Genomic DNA, 26,540 nt, shown 5'->3' with positions numbered 1-26,540 from the left:
ATCTAATACAAGCTGAGTTTGAAGTTGAACATTCAAATGTATGCCCATACATCTTGGGCATATATCTTACATAATGATGTTGGCCCCAGACATCTTTCTGGGTTTGTTTATGTCTGTTATGGATTCCCCTCATTATCCATGCTGTTTGAGGGAGTCCCTATGGATTCAGCCAGTTTATTGCATACTTTTTTAATTTTATGCCAAACTGAATGTTCTGAGTGGCAGCTCGTATTGTAGCTCCATACAGCTTCCCTTCAAATCCAGAGATGAATGCTGTGATTAAGGTTAAATAAAATAATACAGAAACCAACATGTTGCAAAAGGGTATGTAAGAGAATGCCTCAAGAGAGGCAAGAGGCTCATAGAGGAAACATGAACGATAAAACATTAAGTTGTTGACGACTCCTCCTATTTATTTTCCTTTTAATTATGGTTAACCTTTAGAGAAACAATTCTATGATTTATAAGGTCATTTTTATTGACCACCTATAGTAATAACACTGCTAAAACTCATTTATTAAGTTTCATCAAAGTGATGTTTTAATATGCCAGTTGCTAAGCACATCTGTGTGTGCCCGCAACTCCCAGTAACGTTAATTGGAGTTGCATATACAGATCAGCTGGAGAACAGAGACTTAAATATAGAAAGCAGAGACTCGTAAGGGCCATGCTTTGTTCTCAGGAGTGTGTCCTGCTCCAGGGAAGTAAGTGGTGTTTTTGAGGGTCTCCTGAGAGACGAACATTGCCCTTCTCATATTTAGTGCATAGTACCCATTAGTTCTTGTAGATGAGTGCATGAGGAGTAATATAAGGCCAGAAGAAACTAGAGCTAAAAGACAGGTTTTTCTTATAAAGCCTTTGCATTATGAAAGAAGTTGTTTTCAATCTGAAAACTCAGATTTATAAACACTTAATTCATCAGTTCCCCCTGCCTTTCATTGAAAATAAACAGCCAGCAATATTATTTTAAAATAAGGCACAAGGTGTAACAAAATGAAGTAATGTTTTGAGAAATATGTGATTGATGATTAAAAAACAGAGAGAGAAGGGGTGAGGGGGTGTCAGTCCAGCATTCATTAGTCAGGCAAAACTTCTATTTGAGCATGCATTAAGTCAGGAAGACTAGACAGTGTGTCTGGAAAATTATTCTTTCTTTGAGAAGTAGTCTCTCAAAAATATTCCCTTGTTTCTTAAATCTGTAGGCGTCTTTTAATTGACTTTGTTATTTTATATCTATTGATGCTAGAGAAAACAAAAGAAACTTTAAAACCTGGAAACATAAACATCATTGAACCACCCGCTTAAAAAAAAAAAAAAAAAGAAAAAAAAAAAAGGGGAGAGAGGGAGGGAAATGGAAAAAGAAAAGAAAGAAATCACAGTGGATGTTTTCCAGGAGGGAACATGCTATGCTGTGTAAAGGGGGCTAGTGTAACAAGAAGTCATCTATTCTTGATTTCTTTAGACAGCTAGAGCTTTGTGCCTCGTCTAGTTTCTACGTTTTAAGAGCTTGTTCTGTGTAGCAGAAATAATACAATAAATGAGTTTAACCACATTTGTCTCAGCTAGACAGTCTGCTTTGTCAAAGATTGCTGGTACAACATAAACAAATTATGTGTTTGTAGTGCTTTTCAATGAAAGCCTATCTAACAGAGCGGAGATTGTGTTTCGGCAGCTGTAGATTTAATCTCCTACCTGTCAGTTAAAGCAGGCATTTCCTGAGCAGATAAGGCCTGGCTGCAGAGGGGGGAGCAGCCACAGCTGGACAAAGGGCCATTGTTATTGCCCAGTAATTCTATGTAGATTTGCCTGTGTGTTTCATCACACCAGCTCTGACACATTGCGTTTAGGAGCCAGCCCTTCGCTGCAGGTTCAGCAGGCAGAGAGAAGGGGCTTGCAGCACAGCTTTGTGCTGTTGATTCCCAGCAATTGTCACAAGCAACTGAAGAAGATATCCCAACTTTGAGAGAAGCATTGCTCTAATGTGAGTTCGATCATAGAATCCATGGCAAGGGTCTATTCACAAGCCGAAAGCATGATTTATGTAATGCTGGAGTTCTGAAAAATCAGGGAAAGCCAAGAAATGGGAAGATCGGCATTCCTTCTTGAATATCAGGATCCTTTGCAGAAAAGGCAGCACAGCAGTGTGGTTTTGTATCTAAAGTATAGCTGCTGCTGAAATTTTAACACCTAAACTTGAACAGGAAATACCTAATGCTCATTTTTGATATGAGTTTCCTCATATTCTGCCTTATTTTACTTTGTAATGATATTGTTCTTTTGAAATGTTTTTTGTACGTTAATCGTAAGTGCTGCAGAAAGTTGAGGAGCCAATATAACTGATTTGAGCCAGACACAGTTGGCATAGGAAGGAAGCAGGCTGTGTGTACGTCACTGGAATTTTAGAAACTCTCTGTTGCTTACTCCCAAACTGCAGTGATTACTGAATACCTAGCAGTGGCAATCACCTCAGTCATCCTGTGCAAGCACACCAGTTTCTTTGAGACTTTTCTGAGTAAAGATGGTCAGATCATGTCAAAATCTGAGGAATCCTTGGAAGAGACAGAACAAATTAATTTTTGCATGCAATCAGTATTCTGAGTTGACTTTGATCTCTAGACACAGGAGTTTTCTGCATTAAACTAGTTCTCAACATAATTGCCTTTGATAACCTTTGTGTTTCCATCTAGACACTTCATAAACATCATATGATTTGTTGAATTTATCTAGGTTACTATTCTGCATTATACAGAAAATATAAAATATACAGAAGCAAGAATATTCTCGTTATATGTGAATACCTACTTTGACCTAATCTCTGAAATATTATGCCTTTAGGCTTGAGGAAAAAAAGATGTAATAATATATATATTCTATAATAAAGAAACGTAAATTCACAGAGGAATAAATACCTGAAGAAATCAGCCATAGGACTGGTTTGGATTGGGAAAGGCATGTCCTTTTCATACCTGTGACTCACCTCCACCCTTGTATCATACTAGTGTACAACTGTTTGATGGCTAAACTGTGTAGTATTGGCATGCACCTACTAAAAAGCTGCCTCATTCTGATTTCTCAACAGAACATGTCCCTCAGTAGCCATAGCTCTACACGTTGGGTAGTTCTTTATTCAGTTGTGCAGTAAAGTGTAAAGGTTACAAGCAGAAGATCACAATGGAATTAGGTTATATCCACTATGCATTGTCACTTCTGTGACTGGAAAAGAAATCAAGGCCTCTTTGAGTGTCTCCTCATACGTAAACTGGAGACATAATACCATCCTCTGAATGGGTCTTTGAGCTTGATTTAATAATATTGGTAAGTATTCAAAATCTCTAAGTGCTTATATAGTTAAAATACAATATAGTTACAATTCTCAGAATATCAGTGAAAACACAGAAAGCTTTAATTCTCCCTATGACAAGTAAATGGAAAAACTCCTGTTAGCATCAGTGACCCCTGGGTTTCAGGTATATTCTGCATTTGTCTAATATAATATAAAGCCCCCCAACTTGTTCTTATTGTTGTACCTTTTTTACCTCTATAGGGCAGAAGGAGTTTTGGTCAGAGACACTGAGAGATGTCTCTGGGTTTGTTTCTGCTTTTGCTGGAGCTATTCTTTCAAGTGAAAGACAATCATCAGTGTGTGGTGTTAGATGTTTGGGGTTTTTTTATATACTGTATATTGCAAGCCCCTCTACTGAGGTTATTAGTTTCATGCTAATACCTAGTGATGGCTACTATTAAAAAAAAAAGAACTCTGTCTTCAAAGCATATGGGGAGAAAACTCTGCTTGAAAGCACCAATATGAAAGGCAAATTTTAAAGAACCTCTTTTCCATCAACAGGAAATTTCAATCTACTCAAAAAATCTTGAACATTTTGATATCACCATAAAAACATAAGCTAATAAGGAATTTCTTACATAATTTATATTTAGATATGAGCTCAAGTAATGGAGCTTCCATATATAAAATATCAACAAGTATCATTAGGCTCCAGTATTTTTCTTATTTTGGCATGAATAAGACAAGGTGCAAATGAGAAGCATACATCTTCACTAGTCTTTGGCAATATCTGAAATAATTGACTTGCTCAGTCTTCTGTGATGGCTTGGTGACCACTAACTGTGACAATTTGCATAATAGTCAACTCTTCACTTCTGTAGAGATAACTGTTTGTATCTGATTAAAATTAGGACTGTTTTAGTTCTCTTGACTTTTCCAGAAGTTGCAGAAATAGAGATTTGCTGTTACGCTTTAACCAAACAAATGCACACATGGGGATAACAATATGCTGAGTTTATGCAGATTTTACAACACAAATCTGAATAAAATACCCACTAATAGACCCTTAAGGAGTAATAAACACACATGAATTTTCCTTAGTTGCACTTTAAAGTGATTTTAACATACTACTAGACCTTAACAATAATATTTAATTGACAAGATTATGCATTTGTATGGATTGAAAAGGTGGTAGATCTCTAATTCCAAGTGAACTATAAATTCACTTTTGCATAACATGTTTTATTTATTTCTCTGTAGCAGAGATGTTCTCCATCCCTCCTAGTGAGAGTTTCTTAAAATACAGACAATTTAAATAGATTTAATTACCATTTATCATACTTGTAACTTCATGAGATCATCTTTACTTGAATTCTGTATTTCCAGGTAGTCAAAGAGCTAGATAAAAACAGGGCAACACAATGAGAAGCTAATAGAAATTGAATGAGAGCTAGTGTTTAAAACTATTGTTTTATGTGTGGCTTGTAGTATTTTTCTGTTGCTCCCTTCTTTACTTCCCAAGTAGGTGGAATTTAAGTTTAATTCATTTAAAGTTTCAAAATAGTGAGGAAGAAATAATAAAAAAATAAGGATGCTCTCCTCTCTATGATCACGGCTGCAATTTTCACATTAATGTTGTGGCCACTGCATTAAGCTTAAATCTCCAAATCGTGCTGCCCATTGCAAAAATGAAAAAAAAAAAATTATGGAGAAAGAAAGAAAGAAAGAAAGAAAGAAAGAAAGAAAGAAAGAAAGAAAGAAAGAAAGAAAGAAAGAAAGAAAGAAAGAAAGAAAGAAAGAAAGAAAGAAAGAAAGAAAGAAAGAAAGAAAGAAAGAAAGAAAGAAAGAAAGAAAGAAAGAGAAAGAAAGAAAGAAAGAAAGAAAGAAAGAAAGAAAGAAAGAAAGAAAGAAAGAAAGAAAGAAAGAAAGAAAGAAAGAAAGAAAGAAAGAAAGAAAGGAAAGAAAGAAAGAAAGAAAACAGCAGTTACAATCTGTTTACAAGTTTGGTAGTGGGCTACGTATTTTTCATAGTATTTCCCATATGAAATGTTCTCACTTTGCAAGTCTATGGTATCTTTTTTACAGTTTATTTGCCAACGCTTCCCCTGGGATCTCATTGGCAGACATTTTCTTTGTGGCTCATGTACTTCCACTGAGAGGAAATACTTTTCAATTAGACTGTAGATAATTAGATGGCAGATAAATTAGAACATAATATACCTCCCTATATAGATATAGCTCCAGTGATTCTATATTGCTTACAGGAGCAGAAAGTAGTCTCTGGATAATTTTCAACGTGGGAGCTATGTCAATGTGATTTTTCAGTGCCTCAGCTACAATGCAGTGCCTGCATGGTCAATTCTGGTCTGTTGGAGCCCACCTTTCTTCAGTGGTTCCTCCTCAGGCAGTCACAGTAGCTTCCCTGGGATTATTTATGCTAGAGGGGATTTCTCACTTGAGCCTATGAGTCCACTCTCACATATTATCTTTACATTAGTGGATGCTAGGCATTGATGGAGCATTAATTCCAACCCTTGAGAGTTCATTGGTTACACTTCTGAGCTCAGAACAAAAGGCCCAGCCAGCACAGGCACACAAAGTGTCCAGATTCTTTATAACTGAACTGGTCAGTTAACTCAGCCTTACAGTCTCTTTGCTTCATCAGAACAGCACAAATAAAACAGTCAGACCATTCAATTATAACCAAAGAGGCCTTTTTATTTTTTCAGTGCAATTCCTCTGCAGTTTTTCTAAATAGATAATTTTTGGGACCAGAAAAGGGCTCAGTCATGGCATGAATTCATTACAATTTTGGCAGAACTGGGGAAGAGATTTGGGCCCAAACCTGCAAAAACCTTAGCACGCAGCTGCTTTTAAGCATTTAGATGATCCCACTGACTTTCACATGAATTTTCACAGAAGTCCCTACTTCTTTATGTGACATGGTGTTTGCTTTCTTGCAGAGTCATCAGAATGACCTAATCAAAATAAAAGTCTATTTAACAACACTTCTTATATTTCATCTCCTACAAAGAACAACAAAACATAACACTAGTTATTGTAATAAATAAAATTCCACTTGTGGTAGAAAAATAATAGTGCCATATATTGTATACAGACTGTTTAAAATGCAGATGAGGTAAATACATATAATATGCAGGGTATTTAAAAACTTGCACTAGTAGTAATGAAAGCATAAATACTGCTCTCAGTGCCATTAAGATTTTTAAAATTAAACAATCTAAAATGTAACCTGTTGAGATATGAGTTATAGCCATTATGTTCTACCATATAAGCACATATTTTGAGCATTCTGAAAATGTACATTCTTATTTGATACACTGCCGTTACCTGGGAAACTCTACCATTACACTGCAGTTTTTAAATGAGAGAGTGGAAAATTTCAAACACGCTTTTACTATCGAATTTAAAGGCTTAATGACTACACAGACAGGTCAAAGTTGTAGTCTGGCTATACCAAAAATACAAGAGGTTAAAAAATCTTAGGTGGAAATTCAAGTTTAAACTATGAAAAGTTTAAACCTGCCTGTGAGTTAATTTAGATTCTCACAGAAGCTACAATGTCACAAGTTACAAAAGGTACTGTACATTCTATACTATAGAAAAAAAATAAAGATCAGTTCAGTAAATGCAAAGATTGGTTTGTCAGCTAACACGCATTGGAGAGTCTGTTAGATTGAATACAAATCTCAGTAATTCTACAGATTGAGAACAGGTTCCAGAGATTTTATTGGTGGAAGTCAGGCACAATGGTTTTAAATAGTTGGGTTATTCTATGCAATTTGAGCATATTTAGCCTTTCATACTGTTTTATACTGGCTCTGTTTGTAAATTTAAAAAAAAGGAAAAAAAAGAAAAAAAAAAGCTTTATGGAAGGGATGAAATATTTTAAAGATTGTGCTTCCTATCTCTCAAGAAGATGGCACTTAATTCTCCCTCTTTCCTTCAGTAAACTGTGCAACACAGAGGCAACTTGTCGAGTTTGATCTTGAAAATTTTGTGACAAATTCAACCACCATTATAGGGTGGTATTTACTTCTGCTGATGAAACCTGTGATTATCACAGCTAAGCAGTAATGTGTGAGCTGTCTTTTTGCTTCACTGCTGCCATCCTTTTCTCTGAATGCCATTACTTCTGTAGCTGCAATGTTAGCTGTTGCAGAGGTAGCTTGGTTTTGAAAGACAGAACCCTTCCTGTTGCTTAGTCTCACTAGATGTGCTGTGTTCCTTATCCAAAAGAGGCAGATAATTTTCTTTTGAGACATTATTTTTGTATGACATATCACTTTGACTTCCATTTTCCAGGACAACACTAACCATCAATGGCTTCTTAACAATGAGGATTGTCCAGCCAACTTCTGAGATTAGCATTCACATGACTGTAGACAAAGCACTGCAGATTTACCCATCTTATCAAATGGGCCACCAGCTTTTATTATTTCAGGGAGAATTAAATTGGAAGTTGCTTCTTGAACTAATCAGGGCTGATTTGCTCGAAAGTTGCTTCCTGACTTAGATCTCAGGCAAGGAAGTGCTGTAATCAGTTCCCAAGGGCTGTCAGAGTTGTTATGGGATATTAAAGGAATGGTACACTACCTTTTAAGATTTGCCGAATCTTGGTGGCTTCTCACATTTAACACAGATAAATTTGAGCTTGTCATATAGAAACAAAGATTAATTTTGTGACTTAGTTTTATATATTCAGTTGCAGAACTGAATTTTGGAAAGAATATACCCGGGTTTCTACCAGGCTTTGAACAGTTCAGTTAAAGACATGGACTGGCAGAATTGTTCAAAACCCACACATTTACCACCCGTCACAAAAAAAAAAAAAAAAATCTTCATGAAAGAGAAAATGAGTCCCCCTGAGTGTCACTGTTTGCATATTAGCCCATAGTGTGGGCTCTGCCAAGTTACTCTCTGACTGACTGCTGCAGATGCTCTTTCTCAAGTATTCTGAGTGAGATCTTTAGTGTAAGTCTTTGGGGACAAACAATAGCACCTGTTCGTCACAAGATAGCAGCCCAGTTAGTCCATTCATGTATCTTTAATGAAGCTCTGGGGCAGATGGCAAAAAATGGCATCATCAACAACTTAGCACAGAGGAGACAAAGGGGGAAAGTGTTGATCCAACAATACGCTATTTTTACGAATGGGAAGAGACAGAGTTGGAGTGTTTCTCGAGCATCTGCCACAGTCTTCATTTTCAGAAAGACCTGAGAAACATCTCAGCAATTAAAATTTCTGGGCTTTCTGATTTTTATGAAGCATACCAGCCCCTTCTCCCAATTCCCCACCCCCCCCCCCCCACCCCCCCCAAATAATACTACCACTACTACTACTACTACTAATACTCTCAGGAAAAAAAATTGTCACAAATTAAGGTGTCTACTGGTTTTTTTTGCATTCATTATACATTTGTAACAATTCAGTGACCACTGATACTTGGAAATTCTCTTCTTTCTTAATGCTTATTTGTGCTTTTCAGTGGACCTGTGGTGAAAACTGACACACACACATATATATATATAAAACTGTTATGTCTGAAACCAACTTTTACCTAGGAATAGTATTTAATATATGCCAGAGGAAAGATCCACGGGAGGGAATAATTACCATTCAGCATGGGCTTTTTTCAGTCTGTATAACTCAAACTTACACTCTACATAAGACCCACGTTCAACCAAAGTTACATTGATTTCTATATAAGCTGAGGACGTGATCCAGTATTCAGAGTATTTCAAGGAAGAATAGCAGACAGCTGGAACTTGCAATATTTTCCACACTTAAATAATTGCTTTTATTTGAGAGTTAAAAAAAAATTAAGATCTTTTTTTTATATGATGGAGTAGATGCAACTGTACAGGACAGATTGGGAAATAACCATTGTAGGTTTCAGCTATTATAGTTTTTAATTATTTTTATGACACTAGGGTATTGTTATGGATATGTATGCAGCATCACTCTAACCACAGTACTCACTCTGATCTCTTATGTGTCTTGTGAAACCTTTGCAACCCCATGGAAATACTTTCTGTGTGTGGTCATTGAAAGGGATGTTTCTTAAGGCTGGGTCCATTTGATTAGACTGTAGTTGAGAATTACTGAAAATGATTGTAAATTATATTGTGTTGAATTATTTCCAATACACCATATAACTATTTCTATCAGACAAAGCCTGTTGGTTTCAGTTGCTGAACTCCTGTAGAACCAGCGTAAAGGAACACCACACAGCAAAACCAGCACCATTTTGTCAGAAGTAAATGCCTGTGCTGGGCACATGGGGATCAACTCCAATCTAACCAAGTTTAACTCATATCCTAAAATGCACAGCTAGGCTTACCTCAGCTAAAATGAGAAAAATAGCTGCTCAAAGCTAGTTTCTTTCACGCCCCAGTGCCAGAACAGTAATTGCACAAAGACCTTTTTATTATAAGTTGATTTTCCTGAGAAATGGATTAAAAAAAAAATACTGTAAAGTATTTATTTTTGCTTGACCTTTATTAACCTACATCTTAGGGCCTTCCCAAGAGAAGAGTTGTTGGTAAATTAGCCCTCATAGACACACACAGTAGCATTTCTGCACCGCATCAGTGGTTGTGAAAGTAATGGGGATATGACAAGAAAATTTGGCACTATTTAAACAATGTCATAGGTCAACATATGGGATTGGACCAAAAAAGTTTTTTAGGAATTAAACAAAAAAAAGTGCTTGAAGTGTACTTTAACTTTTTAATAGTATTTAATGCCACTAATTTATGGTAGGATGAGGGCAACTTTTTTCTGCCTGAAACTCCGATTTCTTCCTACCTTTACTAGCTTTGATATATAAACCGTTACAGGTTTGCTTAACTACTAATCAGAAAAATCATAGGCAAACCCTTGGGTACTTCTGGGATTAAGGAATAATGGATAAAAACTGTGGTCCTAGCCACTGTCTCTGAAAAGCATGTAACATAAATTATGGAACTAGCAAATTAAGATGTGCATTTAACAGACATGATTCTATCACATCTCCTGTTTTCTATGATTTTTTTTGCTTTAGCTTGTTTATGCTTTTTAATACTTTTATTAAGGTCAAATTAAATTTGATATAGTAGGTTTTATTTCAAAATAGTCTCTGAATACAGCTCCGTAATTACCAAGCTACATGAAGCTATAAAACTGCTTAGACAGACAAGCAATTTATATGTTATATTGAGGTGTGTATGGCAAAGGATATTAGTTTAACTGGGAGCCAAGATGTTGAAGCCTTAAATCTTAGGAGCTGGGGTGTTGACTAGAAGTCTGTTTAATACTGTGGTGAGATTTTGAAAGAACATACCTGAGTTGTTGGTATATATGTGAACAATACAATGTTGTAAGATCTCAGACTTAAAATTACCCTGAGGATACTAAAATCTGAACATCAAAGTAGCTACTGCAGTGTTAGGTTACTTCTAAAATGTTTGTCTCTCTGCTGTCTGTGACCAACATGAGAAAACCTGTGAAAAATTAATAGAAATACATACCACTCTTCTTTTTAAAGAACCTCTGGTATATTAGAAAGGTTTTCTACCTTTTTACCTTTTGTCAGGACAGGGAATTTCAATTTTTTTTTTAAAATTTTTTTCTTTAATAAAAAAGGAGAACCTGGAAGAAGTAGGAAAACGTGCAGTTCACTGAGACTGTTACACCTTTGACACTGAGGGAAAACAATGTTAGTGAGGGCTTTGATGTGATAATGTGAAATTGGCAGGGATTACATTAAAGCGAAGGTTCTGTGGGACTGTGCGAACACAAGAACACTATCAGTACTGGAGAAATACCTGTCAAGACAAATTTGTGCTATTTCTGATCAGAGGCTCTCTTCTGTTTAGCAGGTTCAGGGTCACATGCCTCCGCTCATGATCCCAATTTTTCCACACGACCAGCGGACGCTGGCAGCGGCTGCTGCAGCCCAGCAGGGATTCCTCTTCCCCCCAGGAATAACTTACAAGCCAGGTAAGCTGACAGCGAGGTGAAGCTATTTAACATTCTAAGATATTAACTGCAGCTTCTTGTGTGATCTGTCTCATATTGATGATGTTACACAACAGGCATAGCTGGTTGGAAATAATATGAAGTTTTGCAACTCCACTTGAAAGAAACCTTCCGGTTTGAAAGAAGTGGATGGAATATTCATTATTGAACATCATGAGGTTGTTTACCTTTATTTCCCACAACATCATTTGCTCTAAATATATTGGCCTGCTTGCCTAGTAATTTGCATCTGGTCTGCCTTGTGTCATTATACAAAGGCTACATATTTTTAAAAACTCTGTTATCTTCAGTGTACTTGTCTTTTCTGCCAAAATTCTTACTCCTAATTAGCTATAAAAGTCAGAGGAAGTATAATTTAATTAACAGGCTTCAAATGGGCAACTTTTTGTTTGATTTCAATCTGAATAATAAAAGATTTCAGTAGCTCAATCCCAGTCATCATTCAGACTTGTAACAGGTCACATAACCTTGCAGGGAAATATGTTTTGAGATGATTTAGCAAATGTTATTATTTCTTTCTTTTTTCCTCTGAGTTTACAGGACTCCTGGGGAATTCAATTAGGGATATAATGGTTTGAAGCTACTTTCAGAGCCTCCTTGTAAACAGGGCTTTAAATGTTTAAAGACACATTGCCAAAGGAATTCAATGTAGGAAGATAGTTAAGTAAATAAAAGTCAACCTTATTTTCATTTGTACATTCTTTGTAAGTGACCTCAGTCCAGAAGCAGCAACCTTATTTTGCTCATTAAAAGTGTTCCTTGTCAAACTGCCTTTAGCATATTAACCTGATAACTAATAATTGCAAAATACAAATACCAGTTTCTTTTTTTGACATTAAATATGAAATGTACAAAGTAAAGCATTGATCCTGCTCCCACTGATGTTAATGTTGACTGCATCAGGAGAAGAGTCAAATCCAAAGTAAAGCCTCATAACAGATGATGTAAACAGCATACTAATTAAAAGCCAGGTTGAACCTAAAATCTTTTCTAGCAAGTTTATTTAATATTAGATGAAGGGAGGCCAAGCAGGATTTCAGCAAGCATTTCCGTTTGTCCCACTCCCTTCTGTGTTTTTATTCTTGAGACATTCCTCTTTAAACACAGAATTTTTGTCCAGTTATTATCTTATTTTCAGGTTTAAAAATTCCAAAAAGATTTTCCAGTTTAACAAATAGTTGCACTGTATGCAGGATCCAGTCTATGGAGCTCTGAAAGTCAGCTAGCTCTAGATGAGACAGGATGATGGGCATTCACACATCACCACCTCACAACAGTTGGGGACCAAAATGAAGAATATTTTGTCTCCAAAGACAAAAAGTTGCCAGTTGTCAAAATTATCTACGACACCCTGGCTGATGCCTTTCTCCTCACAGGCAGAAGAAAGCATATGCTTTCGTTTCCTTGCCTTCCTCATTTTAATCTGTGGTGCTTTCTGAATAGTGACTACTAATGATTAAGCTGTTGGTAATGCTTCCCCCTGAAAGGTGATATGTCAAATCATGTTGTGTTGATTTTGGCTCGGGAGGCTACTTGGTACAATAATAGGAAGAATAATAGGAAGAAGAGTACCCACATTATTTCCTGCACAAGAACAGATTTCTGAACATATTCAAAAGTGCTCCTTACAGTACCTACCCTAACACTTTATTGAGCTTATGCTACTTTACCTGTGATTCTATTGATCTCATGGCAGAAGGTGATTCAGCTTGAAGGCATTATTTACTTGCTGAAATGCAGAAAGAGAGATCTATAGCAAATGATAAAAGAATTAAGAGCAGGCGGAAGTCAAGGCCCAGATAACTCAGGACACAGCTTAGCTGATTGCTAGTAAGTTAGTGGTTTATATCCAGCTGATGCTAGTAAAGACTAGAAGTAACAATGATCTGGTTATACCCAGTGGCTCACAAATAATGAGAATAGTTATTATAAAAATATATTTAGTAAATACTACAGCATGTGGGACAAAGGTAGCTGGGCAGATTAGTGGTTTCTGTTAGAGACATCATGATAAGAAAAAGCACTGTAACTACACTTGGTATTGATTAATTCCTATATTTGGCAGTCTCGGCACAGTAGTTAAGGAATTAATGAAACTGGAGATTAAGGTACACTCTTTCTTAGAGAGGGTTCTTCAAAGTCATTTTTGACGAATATTTATGAACTTGACTGCTACTAGCTTTAGTCTTCTACTTTTGAGAGAAATGAAACTTTCACCTCTAGAATTGTCAATTTAGGCTCGCTCATACTTCTGATGAGATATATGAGATGGATTAACCCTTCAGATACTTAAAATTTTCGTTCTGGTTGCCTGTTTTTAGCGTAGTTTGATGTGGGCAAGACTGAGTTTTGACACTGCCAGTTTTTCTTGACATTCAGAAAATACAGTGAGAGGGATTTCAATAACAAGTGCTGTGGGAACCAAATACTTTTGAAACTGACTGTGTCATTTAGGGAATGTCAAATATTGTATGCACAGTCACTTAATTTGCCCACAAAATGTACTAGATACAAACCAGCTCTGACTTCGAAGCAACTTATCTTTGTGTCACACTGCAGCCAAGATGACAAGTCCTGCCTTGGTGTACAAGCAGGGATATGGTTATGTGCACATGTCCATGCAGATATCTTCACGGATTAAGTAGGAACCAATTTCATGGCTGTTTAGTTCTATGCCAAGATAGCAGTTACTGAGTATTGATGCAAATCTGCACTTAAACCCTATGCCTTGAAGTAAGAGAGTGGTATTCCTTTAACAAACTACACTAGCTCATACACTCAGTGGAAGGACCTCTAGAAGAGAGGAGGATTTAGTAGGTTCTGAGGCCCTTCCAGCACATGCCATAGTTGCTTCTGAACTCCTGATCTCAGAAAATCATTATGAATAGAAAACTTGAGGAATTGCTGGTATATAGCTATGATTTGTGTTAAAGCCTGACAGGACACTTTCCTACTGCCTGGCAGGATCTATCACATGAGGTGGCAGTAACCCTCTCCCTTTCTCCTCCCTCTTTCCCTGAATATTTTGAGCTCTAGGAGGTGAGACATGCCAAAGTTAGCAAGTGCTGATGACAAGTAATAATTACATTAGAAAAACAATCCCCAAAGTCCCATGCTTCCTTATGTATCTCAAAGTCATGTAATATAATTTTCCGGCATGGTAAGTACTAATTGAGAAATCAGAGCTGCATAGACCACCTAATTAATTTTTTATACATATTTCAGTATTTATACTGTATACTGGATTAATTAAAACTTTAGGGCGCTGTGCATCTCAAATGACTGTTGTGACTATTGACCTGCAGGCGCTTGACGAGCCTCGTAGAGTACCTGGTTGTGGGGGTAGCCACTTATTCCAGTGGGGAGCTAGAGTGGCAGCTGTTAGGAAACTAATACTTGCCCAGAGATGCTACACAGTTAATAGAATTATTTTGCATTCCAAGTACAGCAAATCAACTCTGCTGGCTTTCTGACTGTGACCACCATACTTACTACTTGTAACTGGTGGGTAACATAAGTACCATTATACCTCCTCTCCCAGTGCTAATTTCCCTTCACTTAACCAACCACATGCATCCAGGAAAAGTTAGTGGGCTGGAGTATCCTTGGATATGATTAGCATGTCACCATTAATGCCCTGTGCAGTGAGTTGGCCATGTATCTTTGCATGGTAGAGGTGCTGCATTAGTCTGGTTCTAATGGAATTACTCAGGACTGAGTTAAAGTCTGTCATGTGTTCTTTGTTGGTTTTTACTGGTTGGAACAAAGAACCTGTAACCTCAGGATTTGTTGTAGCAATCCATATGTGCCTCACTCCTAAATGTTGAAGTAAGAGCTGGAAGTGGTAGTAGGCAGCTGAGTATTTTCAGCTGAGATTTTCACTGAATTTCTTTAGCCACAGTAAAGGCATCCAGTTTGGAGCAACTAATCCTGCTGCAACATGAAGATGGTAATAAGGCAGAGTTGTGGTTAACCCTGCTCAAATCAAAGGCAGAGCTGAGGTAGTGTCATCAGACAGGGGAGATGCTCCATAGTGTTGCCTTAGCCAGTTACCTCTATTAACATCTTCCTCAGTTCTGAGGAAGTGCATGCCCTGTGTGGGAATACTGCAGGAGTGGCCATCTGTATCCTTGCTGTATCCTGAGAACACCCTGAGGAGAAGCACACTTTCCTCTGTCTGTTCATTATGCCTGTGAGAGCAGGAAACTCCGTTTCCTGTTGTACTGTGAGTACCCATGGGGAGCGTGCAAGTGGCAGCTTGAGATCCACGCGTGAAGAGAGATTTTAAGTTACAATCCCAAATTGGTCAAACCATAATCAAACTAAAAACTTTGTAAGTCAGTTGAGGAGAGTCAGCTTGTGTTTTACAATTATATTTTAGCAACACCTTCCCCCTACCCTGAGTCTCACAGGAGTCAGACATCCTTCTTTCCTCACAGCTCACAAAGCCTTATCTGTCCGTACATCCTATAAGTGAAGTCCACTAAGCTTCATTCCTTCATCCAAGACAAAAAGAAACATTTACATTATTCCTACATAGAATAGCACAGAACAACTTGTGGCTGCTTTTATTCATTTGGAAATGCTGCTCAACCTGAAAAATGAAACAGAAGTCTGGCATACATTTCCATGGCTTGTAAACACCAATTTATATATAAACAACAGCAGCCAAATGTAAATAGACAATCAGCACAGCAAGGAGAGGGAAGAGATCAGTTTGCAAAACATGACAGATTTTCTTCTTCCGGCGTTCTTCTCACTCCTGGTTATCAAAGGCCAGCACACACCAGTACCTAGAGCAGACCTGTTTGAACATGTTCTGCTGCCTTTTGTACAAAATTAGAAGAATGGTTCCTCACGCAAGCATTCCAAATCAAGAAACAAATTTGAAAAAAATTGCTACAATACATTGACTGATTTCTTGCCAAGACAGCTACGGAGAAGCTTCTTGATCCATTCTTGCACTGGGAAAATGAGAGGGGGAAATATGTGTCTTCTATAATTAAAAATTAATACCAGTCTATTCCCTGCATGCTCAGCTTCCTCAAGGGAGGAAAAAAGTACCTTTGCTCTGTTTTTACTGCCAACAAAGTACTCCAAAGCTGAAAGAGTATTATTTTTTTGTCCTCAGCACAAAGATATTGCTGACGTACCAGGACTTAGCCATAGTTTAACTTGTTAAACTGCAGGGAGAAAAGACAGTATTATGTTTTAATAACAAATAAATGGCATCCTTATAAAGTTATTTTTCCGCAAACAAAAGGAAGAACTTTAGCCAGCAGGTGAGCAAGAGAACACTACAGGGTGTGGTAGGGACACTGTGAAATTAATTGTGAAGCCAAAAACTCTGTGTGTGTGTGCATGAGTGTGTATGAGTATAAAATATCTGGCTATTTCAAACCACAGGAGCATGACAGCTGTGAAAACGGAGTGCCGCGGGGAATTCTTTTAGAGTCTGATTTTTTTTTTTTAAATATGTTTGACATGGAAAATGTTTTAGTACAAATAAAGCAACTGGTATTGAACTTAAAAAGTGTATGTGGAGGGGGAGGGAAACAGAAGAGATTGCTGTGTGGAACAGGATGAATAATTCATGATATTTAAAGAAAGAATGCCTCCGAAATGTTCTGCAAGGCAGTCCATGCTGATAACTTGGATGGTTATTTCCCCCCCCCATTTAAAGCATCATTAATTCAACATCTTTGTGATTTTTTTAAAAAACCTTGTAAGATATTTCTGAAAAAAACATTATTTAACTTAGATTAGGATCATATATATTCAGATAATTTCTTTAAAATATCAAAGAGACATGTAGAAAGATTTAACCATAAAGAGACAGCTTTATACTTTGAGAAAAGGATCTAGGTTTTTTTGTTAAGAAAAAACAAAAACAAAAACAAAAAACCAAAACCAACACCATTGCAAACTAAAATCAACCTCATAGAAGGGCAAAAATAAGAGACGATATTTTGAACATTACTCCATAGGACACCAGTACAATATAGTGTTAGTGAATGCATTGTAGCAGAGCTCCATGTGCAATCAGAATCCAATTGTTACTGGACTGTGTACAAGCACATAGTGTGCTCAATGGTCTGATGAGGTATTATGGATATGATGCAAAGAGACCTTGTGGATTAGACATGTACAATTTATTAAAAAAAAAAAAAAGTGAAACAATCAAACATTTAAACTCAGCTGAAGACAATAGCACTTCAGGTGGTAATAAGTGATAATTCTGAGGAATCCATTGACTGGAAAGATTTCAGCTATCATTATTTATTTGAGGAGGCTGACAAAAAAAATATCTAACTCTTGAAATCTCCTGATTATATTATTTTGGGTTTCTGTATTTTCCTTCATTGCTACATTCTGCTTTCAGTGTGGAAAAATTAATGTAAAAAAGATTTATTATTGTAAATCTCAAAAATGTATAGGAGAGCAGCTGGTTAAAATGTAACCTACAGATAGGATACAACACTGACTTTAAATAAGTAGCTTGAGCCAAAATGATATTTCATTAAGTCATAGTCACTGTGTAATTTCTCCATCACTGTATTAATTTTTATATTACAGATTAGAATGCTGAATTATTTCAGCCTTCATTCTTTACATTGACTAAGCAGCTCAATGGCACTGTGTGATGGATGCATTATTGCAGTGACTTAGCAGTGGGAACATCCACGGATGCTAGAAGATATAATGTTGCAATGCTTATATTGGGTAATGTTCATCTTCCAGAGTATTTGTTGTCCCCTCAATGCAGAGGGCACACATTTTCAGTTTCCAGTGAACAGAACACAGAAATTTTAGGGCCTAAATCATCATGTAACTGAGCAATGACCTAATCTATCAATGTCAGTAGGTCTCAGACTAAGATAAAGTTAAAATTGTATTTCGAAGTATTTTTAAAAGTGACTTAATTTTGTTTTCCTCTGTACCTACCTTATTAAAGTAGTTGACCCACGACAGAGAACCTTAAAGCAAAACAAGAAACTACCTCAATTTGTGTTGAGCCAACTAGGTAGTTTTGCCAGGGATGAGCCACTCAATACTGAAAAGAAATCCCCTGCACTATAGAGGGCTGGAATTTCTTGAGTTATAACAAATTTTGCTTGTTTTAAGAAGCACATGGCGATGTGTTTTTTTTCCCCTGGAACCACTGGGATTCCCTGGGGTTACTTGTCAGTGTGTCTAGGGCCTTAAGGCCCATTTTGTGCCCAAGTTTACACACTTGATTTGAACATTTGCTTTTGAAAATGAAAATCTCGAGTATCCTATTTATGTTTTGCCAGTTTGCCTACCAGCTATCTGCTTACAAAAAAGTTCCAAGCGAGCACGGCAAGTCTGTGCCCAGCGAAGCCTTTTGTTTTTGCAGATGTTTAGGCTTAGAGGAGTGCTGTGGAGCATAGGCAATCTTAGGTCCATGTTTGCACTTGTCTGCTGCTATTCTCTGCTCATTGTCTGAACCTGCACGCATTGTTCTCCCGACAGGTGATAACTACCCTGTGCAGTTCATTCCATCAACAATGGCAGCTGCTGCTGCTTCTGGACTCAGCCCTTTACAGCTCCAGGTATGTGCCAGAACAAAAAAATGTGGGATTGAAGCCAACATTTTCGGGGAAAACTGCAAACCAGCTGTATGCAAAATAATAGTCTGAATGTTAAATAATTTTTGAGCACAGCCCAGGAGGATTAACACCTTATGTACTTATGGTACTGCAAATATAGCAACATGCGGCCAACCTTAATACTGTGTGTGAAAGGCATTGTTCTGTGTGTTTTAATGTTGGCAGAGCTAATTGTATTTTTTTAATCATATGATCAGCTGATGGGAGATATGTTAAAAATATTTTTGTACTTAATTTTCATTTAGTCTTTCCCCTGTAGCTGCAATGCACTACCTTTAACTGAAGCAGTGATTGTATCAAAGCAAATGTGTGTTGTTGTTTTTTTCTTCTTCTTTTTCTTTTTTCTTTTTTCCTTTTTTTTTTTTTCTTTCTTTTTTTTCCCCAGGTATTGTGGTGCTGAGAATACAATAAATTGCAAACTCTTTTAGCTTCTGTATTTAGGTAATCTCAACCTTCCCATGCATTAAGCTGATCAGGTGCCAAGCATGGTCAGGAGCCTTGGTTTGGTCATTTATTTATTTATGGCATATATAGAGTGAAGTGTTGTGAAAGAAAGATTTATGTGCCATATTATTAGCTAGCTTTTTGTGGCAAGAAGTTTTTAATTTCACAAGAAAAGACACAACAATGTCATAAATAATGAAGAAACAGTCAAAAGCTTTCAGAGTGAAAATGTGTGGAAAGGAAGTGACAGTGAACATGAGAGGAAAGGCCATTAAAGATGCGTGTAACTATTTGCAAGTAAACCTTTGAAACCCCTGTTTGAGTTAGGTTAGATTTAGGTTCAGATAGGAAGTAGGAATAAATTGTGCCCAGAGTAGCAAAGTAGTTCGTGTTAATATCAAAATATCTACTATGCTTACCCTTCTGTAGTGATTTAATTTTCCATAGGGAACAAAGCAAATTAAAAATCGTCTTTACTTAATGGTGATATTCTTCTTGCCAACTTAACTTAGGATGAGTAAGAATAGGATCAGAACTCACTGATCACTGATGGTTCAGAATTGGCGAAAAAGACCCATTGATCTTATGTCTCACCTAACCTACAATCAAAATTTGAAAAGAGAACAACACCCTGACACTGCAGGGAATGATTGCCCCAAAATATTTTTGAGTCATGATAGTATTATGTTAAGATTGCATCTTGGACAGGCTTCAAACCAAAGGGTAGCTTTTCAAAAGGAAGAATAGCAGGTATCCTTTTAAAATTTGTATTTGAATACTTATTGAAGCAAAAGTCTCATTAGTTTTTCATTGAGAAAATACTTCAGAAATCAGCTTTGTGAATAGACAGACTATTTTTCCACCATTGAAATGCAATACAACAAATAGTGAGCCTACACAAGACAGTCAGGAAAGGATAAAAGTTGTTCAACTGCAAAGAAACAGGATCTTAACCACAGACATTCCCAATTCCTTTCTTTTACAAGTTCCATTTGTAGTTTGACCCACAAATCTATTAGCAGATCAGTCTTGATCAAAACTTACAGCAATAGTGCAATTTCATTAGTTTGCAAAAATGATAGACTGAGCTGTTAGACATTATGAGCAAATTAGAGAGGAAAGAAAACAACTAGCAAAGAAAGTGGTGCTAATAAATTCAGAAACATTTGAGTGCCTGAGGGGTCAGAATTTCCCTTCAGATATATTTGTTGTAAAAGAGGTTTTTTGTTTGTTCCTTCCCTTCCTATTTTATTTTAATGTCATCTTTATGGGATTTCAAAACCTTTACCATTTCCTGGTCATAAAAGCTGAAGTAATAGGGTACTTAACCTTCAATTGATACCGGCTCATGTGATTGTCAAATTGGCTGAACTAAATTTTATTTACTCCAATTATTAATATTATCTTTGTGTAAATTCCCTAAGTGTTCCCTAAATGAACACTTATTTGGGTGTGTTTGTTGGAGGGAATTAGTTGTTATACCTGATGTGTCATGAAGACTGTTAGGGGTGTAGTATTTCAGTTCAATTTTCCATCTTTGCTGCCCTTCCCCCTTTTCTCTGTTTTGCTTCCTTTCTTTCACGCACCTCGCCCACTTATTTATTTACATGAATTCTGTGACCATGGTATCTGAGTATTTCCCAAGTGCTTAAAAATACTGATCACAAAACGAATCTGTGTTCCTTTCAGCCAGTGAGAGAAATAGCTAATTCATTTGCAGGTTTGGTTTTGTTTCTACATGTGAGCCTGTGTGTGATATCCATGTTTGGAGAAGTTCAGGAGGCAGTTATTTGAATTAAAAAAGCTTTGTGGTCACTCTAACATTTCAACATTACCAGGGCGTTATTATTAGTTCCTAAATTATATTCCATAATCCATATCCAGCTGCAGTGGAAATTCTGTCAGCTTCAAGTTTATAATCTTGTCTTTTTTTCACTTACATTTTTTTGGGTGTGATCATGCTTCAGGTAGGAGCTAGCAACAATTTGTGTTCTCATATTTCTATGTGTTAGGACAATGTCTATGGAAGCTCTGAATATCATAGCACAGAAAAAACCTGACTCCCAGATACATCATGCAACAATAGCAATTATTCCACAGATGGTGTTTCTCCAGTGGGCAGTCTGTAATTAATTATTTGCCCAACTTATTCAAGCTGTTTAGCACATTGCTATCAAAATGTATTTTCTCTGAATAGTATGTCTGTGTTCACCAATGGATTATTTATCTCTGTGAGTTAAAAAACTTTCTTTAAATCATGTCTAGGAATTTCTCAAGTAACTAGAATCATAGAATCATTAAGGTTGGAAGGGACCTTAAAGATCTAGTTCTAACCCCCCTGCCATGAGCTATTTTCACTCTCACAGGCCTTGCATGAAAAAAAAATAATAAGAAATTTCTCCTACAGCAGCAGACCAGATTGACCCACTTACTCCCTAGATTTTGCATCATATAGTGGCAAAATACCATTGTATCTTTGAGTAGCCTGAAAGAACCTAGTAATTACCACACATTTATGCCAGTTCATGTTTCTGAAGTGGTAACTTGCTCTGCTTTGGGTTGACATCAGATAGCTTCTTTTTACCTGCATACTGATCTCATAAGGGTGGCACTGATGTTTTTGTCCAGAAGATGTAAAGCTCTGTGTTCCACACTTCCCTTTGACAGCTCAGCCCCACCTCACCAGTTTCCTCAACAACGTGGCCAAGATTTAAATACTATGTGTCATAGGACCCAGCCTTGTTAGGACTCTTGGTGTGAGGGAGGGTGTGGCTGATGAGAGAATAGTTCTCTGGGTGTGGTCTAAGAAGAAGGACCAACCTATTTCTGTTCACCCCTCCAGCTTCAAACAACTGTGAGTGAATGCCATCAAATCTATCTTCTGCTAAACAGTTTACAGATATATTACCAAATACACCTGTAGCAGGTATGCATAGTGGTGTGTGAACCAGTTCTGATGCATGTGTGTAACAAAACTCTTGCTTTGATTAGTTAGCGTGAGCAGTAAGAAGTCTCGATAATTTTCCCTTTGCTCCTCTTTTTTATACCCCCATTCTCTGGAGTTTCTTCTCTTTCCCATTTCCCTGATTTTTTTCCCTAGTTATCAGATGGGTGCACTGATATTAACTGATTCTACATATGTAGGCCCAGTAATGTTGCAAAATTAGTGAACTTGATAACGAAATGGGATTTCCAAGTGCTCATGATGTTGGTAGCAGTAACCTAGTCACTGGGAAGTCTCAGTGGTGGAGAATTGGCATCTATATGACCTTACTTTCAAACAAAGAATATTACTATAAGCTCTTTATTGTTTAAAAAAATCTGCTTAATTCTTAGCTATTTCTACAAAGCAGTGTATGCAATAAATAAGGAAATGTTGCAACTCACTCAACCACGACTGATAAACTGTTGATAGGAATGGAAGTACTACAATGATTCTAGCTGGAGTTATTCCTAAACAAAGTGAGCTCTAGGAAAAAAAAGCAAAACAAAAAAGCTTTATTTCATAACTCTTCTTCCAAACTATTTGTGTAATTTGTCCCTCAAAATTTATCGCTTTATAACACTAATGAACCTTGGCAAGTCTTAGCTATAGTTGCAGCTGTGTTCTTGAAGCCTGAAGTTTTTATAATCCATTTTAAAAAACTTAAATTTTAACTAAACACATATTTGTCTACTTCTTCCCCCCCATCCTATCTCATCCTGCTCCTCCCTGTCCTGCTCTAATTGCAGACAAATTAAATGACCTTTTTTTATACTGCTGGGTGCAGATCCAGTGCACTGCTGAAGCATTGCATAGCCTGCCTCAGGGGCACAATATTAGAGGGAAGGCCAAAGAATGCTATTTTTAGTTGAACAGTTCAGCAGATGGAAGCATGAATACTCGTATATCTGAAGGTTGAGGGGTTTGAACCATTAATTTTGATAATGTATTTAACCCTGGGAACAATCAGAAACTGTAACTCTAAGGTTACAATGCTTTTGACCTTTAGAGAACAGAGGGCACTTGGTACAGTAAACAATATATTACATTTCTACTTATTCCAATTCTCTCACACATATAAATTTCAGGACATGGTTGACATTTGCTTTCCTCAGCTATTTTAGTGCTGGTCCTTAAAGTAAGTCAAGAAGAATGTGCAGGAAAGAGGCCAATGTAATGCGACAGTCATGTAAATATAGCCTTTAAATAGCTAAGATGTTAAATGTGGCCTTTTATGAAGAAATATTATTCTCGGGAACTAGAATCTTGGTGAATTATTATTTCAATGAAAAAGTTGTTTAGTGGACTGCTGCTCTTATGGAGTTTCCTCTATATGTTGTAACGTTAAAGCAATTTTTTAGTGGGGCTAATGTGATCTGATAGTGATAGCTCACACTGAAGGTGATTTCATCCCACTCTGGTACCACATCATGCAAAGTGATGTACCTGCCTTATGTCTTATTAAATGATGCATGCTCCTCTTCAACAAATATAGCAGTTAAATATCACACAGCTTAAGTATTTCTAATTAAAATATCTCCATGTGTCAGCATATTGGTAATGTATTATTTTAATACATTTATTTTGTTTATGAAACAGTGACATATGTTTAGATTGTGAAATATATGAGCCTTAAAAATCACTTTATTGAAGAAAATTAATTTCTACAATGCTGTCTCAGTAATGTGTTCACTCACCCAGTCAGTCACTGGCAGGGCTGCCAGTCTTAATGTTGGTTAGACACAGTTTAACAGTTTTATCTGACATAATACTCTCGGATGTAGGCAAGAATAATTTTTTTCAAAAGCAAAAACCATGAGGCTTTCTTTCTTTCTTTCTTTTTTTAACACAAGGAAGAGTGGGGATTGGGTCAGTGTGAAAGAGATTTGGTGAGACCAATCAAAATTAAAAACAGCTAGTTACCTTTTCAAAGTTATACACTGTAATTTGTTTGTCAGCGGGTAGATGTTTGGGTCAGCATTGTGAGTGAGTGACTGTCAGTGGGAATTCCTGCAAGACAAGTAATTTCCCTCAATGTATTACTGACAGATTGCTCACTTCTTCGAATCACTAGAGGAAACAAACTTAATATTGTTACAGACAGAGTTTCTGTCTTCATTAGCCTTATAGAATGATTTTATCTAGCATTCAAAGACTGCTGAGCTCTAGGTGGGCATATTTTAACCGAATGTTCCTTATTATGATACAGTGAATAGTGGCCTAAATTAAGGGAATGGTATGTGCAAATTTCAGTATATGGAAGTAGTAAATTAAATATTTTGGTCCTTTTCTTATGTAGAAATTTAGGTTGTAGTGGAGGAAGGAAAGAGGTTGAAAGAAGATTTTATTAGAGCTCTGAGACACCAAGCAAGCCCTTTAATGAAAATAAAATTAAAAATATGCCAACCATGCAATACTTAAGAAAATTTAATTAAAATCAATGAAATAGTTATACTTGTGCCTTTCCCTACTTGAATGTTTGTCTCTGTATGTAATATCTGTGTTATCAAGTTGAATTATACCAGTGGCAGTATCAATGAAAATGATGTCATTGAGTCAATATTTTACCATATGACCTCCTTTCTTTGCAGAATTTCTTAATACTCTGTCTTCTCCTACTCCTTCTTATCTTCAGCCCTGAATTATCTGGCAAAGTGATTTTCATTAGGAAAAGACAGCCCATCAATATGGTGTCTTTTTTTTGCAGTAAAATATCAGTTCTGATGCAGTTTTGGCCAGGAGGACGATCTTAGCTCCCCCAGTAATGGTATCCCTGATCAAAACGAGGGGGAGTCTTCCCTGTTTTCTTCAAGTTAGTACAAATGAACAGGCAAACAAACAAAACCGTTAGCTAAAGCAGTCAGTCTGGTACAGCAGCATGGATGCTGCAAGACCCTTTTCTCACTCATTTAATGCCCTGCATCGCCAATGACTGCTTTAAGCAGCATGTCTTTGTTACTCTCGGTCTCGCTTAACAGAACAGTGTCACATTATTAAGGAAAAAAAAAAAAAAAAAGGAATGTTGAAGAAAGAGACTGTTCCTATAATCTATAGCAGTTGTAGTACTTGTCTTGGATGTGGCAAGCCTAATTCCAGTCATGGGCTTGTGTTTCTCCCTGTTGCAGGACGAACAGTAGCCACCAGTCTGGCTTGGCCCTCCGCTTCTGTTCCCTTCAGATAACCAACCACTCCTTTGCCTTGGGAAGTGCTCCCATCCTGTGCCTGCTCTCCTCTCCCAAGAGGGAAGACTTTTCAATCTGGCAGCTAGAGATCAGGCTCCTGGCATGATTTCCATCTTTTGCACCTTTAGATCTTACCAAGCAGGACAGCTGCCTTCCAGGTCCATATGCTCTGTTCCAGGGAGAATTTACCACAGAGACCATAAATGGCACAGACATAAACTCACTTATCAGGAAACTTGTATGTTTAAAAGGATGTCATCCTTATAGCCTGGGTTGCAGGAGGTTTCTTGTGTCTCTTCAGTCTGTATCAGGGCAGAAGCTTGAGCCCAAGTGACAGGAGGAGGCTGAGCCCCCAGCATCAACAAGACATTCTTGCTGCCTTAACCACTGGCTGCCCCTCACTGAAAGCCAAGCTCTATTTTAAAATAATTGTGCTCTGCAAATCTCCCTCCCTGGGGTATGTATTCACTCAGAAGCCAGTAAGAAGCAAATAAGTTCCTGCTGCATTTACTGACAGAGCACCAGAGGCACCAGTACTACAGAGTGCCATCAGGGGACAAGCACATTTTTTAAATCTCTTTTAAAACTGTGGCATCCCTTTGGGGAATAGGCTGACTGGGAGGCACACTCTGAGCTGGCAGTTGGATTCCTTAAAGCTTTCTAGAAATGTATATGGTGTATGCCTTACAGGGATGAGTTGCAAGTGAGTATGTTCCTGGAATTTTATTATACTTCTCATAACCATAGAGCAAGCTGCTTAATTTGGCTACAAATTGCAAACATGAAGGATTTTTTTCCTGTGAAGGTGTTAACATGTTTGAATGTTTAGGAATTTAGCAGCAATCAGATTAAAGTAAAAAATGCCTTTTAAGTTAGGTCTATACACAAAGAAAACAATACACTTCTGTATCATCATTCCTTTCTGACTAATTGCTACAGAAAAAGAAAACTTAATAGCTCACCTTTAATCTGAC

The 26,540-nt window shown here is 37.1% G+C and overlaps 1 protein-coding gene across 12 annotated transcripts in view; it reads left to right on the top strand.

The window, feature by feature from the left end:
• The window catches only part of SOX6 (SRY-box transcription factor 6), a 370,949-nt gene that overhangs the window by 261,183 nt on the left and 83,226 nt on the right, over window positions 1-26,540 (top strand). For 10 of the 12 annotated variants that reach the window (XM_051620577.1, XM_051620574.1, XM_051620578.1 and 7 more), the window contains 2 exons: window positions 11,164-11,287; window positions 18,821-18,900. In XM_051620577.1, the coding sequence (XP_051476537.1) occupies window positions 11,164-11,287; window positions 18,821-18,900 (204 nt within the window). The remainder of the gene's footprint in view (window positions 1-11,163; window positions 11,288-18,820; window positions 18,901-26,540) is intronic. The other 2 variants (XM_051620584.1, XM_051620573.1) reach the window with 1 other exon arrangement.

The sequence above is a fragment of the Apus apus genome, chromosome 5, assembly GCF_020740795.1.
Source record: "Apus apus isolate bApuApu2 chromosome 5, bApuApu2.pri.cur, whole genome shotgun sequence".
NCBI classification, from domain to species: Eukaryota; Metazoa; Chordata; class Aves; order Apodiformes; family Apodidae; genus Apus; species Apus apus.
The sequence above is the reverse complement of the archived record's forward strand: the minus strand, read 5'-3'. Positions and strand labels throughout refer to the sequence as shown.